This window comes from Trachymyrmex cornetzi, unplaced genomic scaffold (assembly GCF_001594075.2).
Source record: "Trachymyrmex cornetzi isolate Tcor2-1 unplaced genomic scaffold, Tcor1.1 scaffold1478, whole genome shotgun sequence".
In the NCBI taxonomy this organism is placed as follows: Eukaryota; Metazoa; Arthropoda; class Insecta; order Hymenoptera; family Formicidae; genus Trachymyrmex; species Trachymyrmex cornetzi.
The window spans coordinates 1-6,466 of NW_017296068.1; the positions used below are offsets into that span (position 1 = coordinate 1).

General features: G+C 35.7%; 1 protein-coding gene across 1 annotated transcript in view; it reads left to right on the forward strand.

The window, feature by feature from the left end:
• The first annotated feature begins 6,168 nt into the window (after positions 1-6,168).
• LOC108757922 (zinc finger BED domain-containing protein 4-like) overlaps positions 6,169-6,466 on the forward strand; it is a 6,422-nt gene continuing 6,124 nt past the window's right edge. The window contains exons 1-2 of the mRNA XM_018502623.1: positions 6,169-6,227; positions 6,309-6,449. Coding sequence (XP_018358125.1) covers positions 6,169-6,227; positions 6,309-6,449 — 200 coding nt within the window. The remainder of the gene's footprint in view (positions 6,228-6,308; positions 6,450-6,466) is intronic.

Here is a 6,466-nt window from a genome sequence, read left to right on the forward strand (position 1 = left end):
TAAGTATGCAAATCAATGTTAAAAGAAAGTTTTTAATATATCTCGTCAAGTTTTTTTTATTGGGACGTGAAAAGAATGCTTTTATGTTTTAGCGGCTGTCATTCTTTATTATTATCGGACTATTTTTAAAATGGACAAAGAAAACGTTTTTGACAAACCAGTAAAGGATTATGAGATTACCTTGTTGTACAATACTAATACAAAAACAAGCTTTGCATGGCAGAATTTTGGAACGTTAATATTGAAAGATGGAGATAAGAAAGTCGCAATTATGCAATCTAAGGTTTTTTTGTCTGTCTTGCTTGAAAACAGTTCAAAAAACGTCAGAGTCTGAAGAAAATGATGAACCGTTTTCGAGGTTTGTCTTATGGGGGGGTAAGGTTTTTTAACTTTTTTTTGACCATTTTTTTTATATTTTTTTATATTAATGCACAACATCTCAAGAATATTGTGTCCAAATTTGAAGTCGATCCGAATAAAACTAACGGAGATATGAATTTTTAAGTAAGTGTACCTCGAACGTCGATTTCGCATACCTGCGCGGCGCGCTTGCCTGGCTGCCGTTTCGTGCTCTTTTGTTGTCCCCAAATTCCTTTCTTTGTCGAGCGATCTTCGTACGTATACAAAGGCGATGCCTAGCCTTGTGTACATTCGGTGTATAGTATACAGACCAGTTTAGAAGCATACGTTGAGCCGAACAGTTGTATACGTCCGTTAAAACTTCGTTTCAGTTTTCGGTTATATTTCGCTGTGTATTTGTTCTGTTTTTGCTGTGATTTGTTATATATCATCAATAAAATGCCAAAAAAGATTAATCGTGAAGATCGCAAAAGTAGTGGATCGTTATTGAATCGACCGAGAAAAATAGTGCCACCACATAAACGCAAAACAGATTCTGTAGAAGCGTCAAGTACGTCGGGTAAAAAACTGAAATCAGATATTGCTGCAGACGTGACAGAAGATCTTTCAAAACATTATCGTGTTATAGATTTTCTTCTCGTTTTTTCCACCGTTTCCACCTTAGTAAAGTGCAAAACATGTGACGGAAAAATTACATTCAAATCGTGCCGAAAAGAAGGTTTGGGTTTCAATATAAAAGTGTCGTGCGAAAAATGTAAACAATCTCACTATGTTCCGTCAAGTAACAGAATCGACGCTGGTATGTACGAAGTAAATTATCGGTTTGCTTTTGTCATGAGAATATTGGGCCTAGGATTGTCTGGTTGTGATAAATTCTGCGGTCTCATGGACTTTTCAAAGAATTTTTTATCAAAACCGACCTACAATACGTATATACAGAAAATGAGCCAAATTATACAAAATGTTGCAAATCAGTTGTTTTCATATGCTGTGGTAGAAGAGAAAGAAAAGACAAGTCAGGCAAACAATTTGGAAGATACAGACGAATTGACCGTTTCAGGAGATGGGACTTGGAAAAAAAGAGGTTTTTCGTCCTTGTTTGGCGTTTCTTCGTTGATCGGCCACTATTCCGGAAAAGTTCTCGACATTTGTATAAAAAGCTTATATTGTCATGCTTGCAAAACATGGGAGAACAAACTAGAATCTCAAGAATACGAAAAATGGCACGAAAATCACGTTAATAACCAAGAATGCCATGCAAATCATGTCGGTCCATCAGGAAATATGGAAGTTGATGCCATTGTACAAATGTTTAAACGTTCGACTAACCATGGAGTTAAATATCGCAATTATATCGGAGATGGCGATTGTAAAACTTATGGTGGTGTTTTAAGTGCTCAACCTTACGGAGAAGAATTTACAATTAACAAAAAAGAGTGTATAGGACATGTTCAAAAGCGCATGGGCACTCGTCTACGTACTTTGGTAAAAACAAGTGCAGTTGACACCGAAACTAAGGACGGAAAAATAGTAAAAAGAAAAAGTCTTGGTGGGAAAGGCAAGCTTACGGCTAAAATGATAGATAAGTTAACTGTATATTACGGTCTTGCCATCCGACGTAACCATCATTCATTAGAAAAAATGCGCGATGCCATTTGGGCAACTTTCTATCATTACGCCTCGACGGACAAGAACCCACAGCATGAGAAATGCCCGCGCGGCGATAATTCATGGTGTGAGTGGCAAAGGGCTGCAGCTGCAAATGATGTGCAGGATTTCAAGCACAGCTACACTGCACTTCCACAAGATGTTATCGAAGCCATTCAACCGATTTACCAAGACCTCAGCAAAGACTCACTTCTCCAGAGATGCGTTGGAGGTTTTACACAAAATAACAATGAAAGTCTTAACCAACTTATCTGGAAAATTTCTCCGAAATCGATCAGCGGTACTTCAACAATCGTGGAAATTGCAGCTTATGTGGCCTCAGGTGTTTTCAATGAAGGGGCATTTGCATTTCTGCAATTTATGCAAGACATGAACATCGGTATGGGGCCAAGTTCGCATGAATGGGCGCGCGCAACGGACACAGAGCGCATTGACAGAGCTAACAAAGATGCTGAAAATGCGAGCAAAAAAGCAAGAACTGAACGTAGGCAACAGCAGAAAGACGCATTAGATGCTGCAGATGAAAGCTCAGTACTTTACGGGCCTGGCATTGATGATTCGATGTAAGTAAACACAAAAAACTAGGAATTTTCAGTGTACAAAACTTTAAAGCGATTTTCCCACAAGTCGTGTTTTCAAAGTCGGTGAACACTTTCCAGCCAAAACGGTTGAACCGATCGTTTTACAGTTATATTACTGCAATAAAAATCGTTTTCATAGATTTTCATCGCTGAATTTATCATTTTAAGTACCGTACAATTTTTCATCAATTTTTTGACTAATTTATCGCATTAATTATTTATTCTATTTATGATATATGAATCGTAGCATTTCTATGTTTTTTCATAGAAGTAAATATTTTTTATAGATTTTTATAATTAATAGCTTATTGCAGGTTTTCATTAATTATTATTAATTGTCATACAAATTAATATAGATCTTAACAAATATTCTTTAAAATATAATTAATTAAAAAAGTTTTATATAATATTTGTTTTGTTTACATTTTAGTTTTGTCATTAAATCGTACAGTAATACGATCAGTACGGGAAACCTCATAAGACACTTAGCAGATTCCCATAACATCAGAGAAGATAGAAGAAAAGTCACTGAACATAAGTTAACAAACTTTTTTACCGTCCGTCCGAAGAATCCATTCAGGAAAGAAAGTGATAAAAAATGGTTATTCGGTAGACATTTAGTATTGATGGCATGTAGAGACTTATTACCATTCACCATCGTAGAAAATGAAGGATTCCGAGACTTTTTAAGAAAATATAATGTGATTAAAGATGGGACAGACTTACCAGCACGTATGACTTTAAGTCGTACTGCTTTAGAAGACGTTTTTGTTTCTATGAAAGAGCATATAATGGATAAGTACACAAATTGTGCAATTAATGACTACTGCTTTACTTTCGACATGTGGACAGATAACTATCGTCACAGAAATTATATATGTTTTACGCTTCATTTTATAGATAACGATTTTAATCTTAAAAGTATAACTTTAGGCAACAAACTAGTCGTTGGAAAACATACTGCAGAGAACATTGTATTTCATTTAGACACTATTAAAGATGAGTTTACCCTCAGCAATAAAAAATATTTCATTGTGACCGACAGCGGTGCAAACATGAAAAAGGTTGCTAAAATTTCGAATAATGAAAATCATTTATGTTCAGGTCATGGTCTTCACAACTTAGTTATTGTTGATGGTGTTAAGAAAAATATTATAGTTAGTGACTTAATTGGAAAAGTGAGAGAGATTGTAAAAATTTTAAAGTATAAGTTCAGCGACTTAGAGAAAGAAATAGATATCGTACAGCAAAAAGTTCTTCTATCAGTTGATAATGCATCCGAGTATTTACAAATGGAAGATAATGATCCGTTATTTTTAGATTTAGATGAGTTTAATCTTAATGACTTAGGCGAAAACAAGGAATTTAATTTACAATCTGACGAACGGAATCAAAATAAACTTAAAACACCTAAATTAGACGTACCTACGCGATGGCATAGTATTTTGCTTATGCTGGAGAGCGTAAATTACAACAGAAATGCAATTAATGCTTTATCGGGACGATTGGAAAAAGAAGATCTAAAATTATCAATATTGGAATGGCAAACAATTGATGAATTGATTCGTTTTCTTGAAAAAATTAAAAAGATAGTCGAAATCTTATCTAGTGATAAAACATGTACGCTAAATTTAGTACTTTTATTTAGGAGTGAATTAAAAATGCATTTGTGTTCCGATGAAAATAATTCATTAGTAATAAAATTAATGAAAAGTAGAATGCTCGACAATTTTGATCACAGATTTCCCATTACAGATTTACTTGTTTTAACTTCCTTATTAGATCCTCGATTTCAAAACTTAGATACTGTAAAAGAATATCTAGATTCTCAAGATGTAAATTCTTATGAATTTTTGAAGCAACATGTAAATAAATATGCTAAAATAGCGGAAAATACAAAAATGAAAAATAATGAAATTAATCATCAAAAGCAAACGAACATTAACACTAATTATATTGTGGACTTAGCTAATAAACATTCTTCTTCTATTGACTCAATGCAAAATAGTTTGGAAAAGGAATGCCATATTTTATTTGGCAAACATGCACCCTTTGAAAATATTTTAGACTTCTGGAGAAATAGAGAACATGATATGCCTACGTTATATAAACTAGCCAAAAAAGTATTATGTACTCCTGCAACATCAACGCCGAGTGAACGGGTATTTTCCATTGCTGGCTTGTTAATAAACAACAAAAGGTCAAGCGTATGTCCAAGTACAGTTAACAAAGTAATATTTATTCATGATAACTACGAACTGTGTAAACAAATATGCGATGCCGATAGCCAATAAGTAAACTCCATCTGTATTTCCTTTATATCTACATCCCTTATGGAAAAAGTTGAGTGTTAACACCTATTTTGCAGTGTTTTTTTGAAATTTTAAGTGTCTTTTTCCATAAGAGATGCTACATTAATATGAATAAAAGTTACATATTTACATATGATTTTAAGAGTACAACTTTTTATTTGACACACATTCTTAATTTCCAATATATATATTTTTTATATATAAGTAGATATATATATATATAATATTGTATATAATATGCGCCGATCGACGCCGCCGGCGCCGCCGCCGCCGTGGACAAGAATAACCGGCGCCCGCCGCCGATATTTACAACATCGGCGCACAGCTCTACGTGTACGTATTAACGTGTACGTATGAACGTGTACGCATAAACGTGTACATATAAACGTGGACGTACGAACGTGTACGTATTAATGTGTACGTATTAACGTGTATGTACGAACGTGTACGTACGACCGTGTACGTATTAACGTGTACGTATTAACGTGTATGTATATAGACAGTGTATAAGGCTTTTTTCGGTCAATCGTAAATTTTAAGCGTTAAGACATGGATCGAGCGAGGGACTACCTACATCGAAAATCGGTCGAGCGAAAGGGGTACCGTCTCTTGCCGCAAGGTCCACCGCCGAAGAAGGAGGAAGAAACGAGATATTGGGAATGTCCTGTTGAAAACACGTCACGCCGTCAACGTCATCGAAATATAAACCATAATATATATATAGGCCATAACGTATAAACGCGTATGTACGAACGTGTGCGTATAAATGTATGTATAAACGTGTACGTATAAACGTATATAGGCAGTGTATAAGGCTTTTTTCGGTCAACCGTAAATTTCGATTATGGGCGTTAAGACATGGACCGAGTAAGAGGTTATCTGCATCGAAAATTTGTCGAACGAGAGGGGTCTCCGAGCGAAAGGGAACCTCTCTTGCAGAAAGAATCGCAAAGTACCTCGCCGAAGAAGAAGGAAGAAACTAATTATTGGAAATATCCTTGGGAAAAAGCATCAAAGTCACCGTCGTCGTCGTCGTATAAGCCATAACGTTTAAACATTGATAAAACTCGCGAACAAAGAAAATACATAGAAAAAAGCGCGATAAAACGTGTCGTGACACGTTCGCAATTCTTGGAAAAAAGGGAGGGGTTACCCCCTCTTCGATTCTAAAAGTTTTATCATATACGCCGCAATTTACGCGAGTACGATCAGTCTTGCGATATCCACTTGTACGGACGGTCGACAAAATGTACTTCGCCAAAGAGAGCAATACATCGTACGAAACAAAGAAAGACTGCAGTAACACGTAAGTTTCTACGATCTATACGCAAAACGAATCGTTTCTTATACAATAAATAACGTTTTTCAATATTATATATGTACACAGTATGGAGCATCGCGCGGTGCGTTTGCTGAGCAGGCGTTACAACCTGACGAATACGGGCTACAAGTATTCAGAAATTGGAATCAGCGTTGGTCCGCCGAGTTACGTGGAGATCGCCCTGGGAGACAATCGCGGACACAAACTGTGGCTGTCTCTCGAAA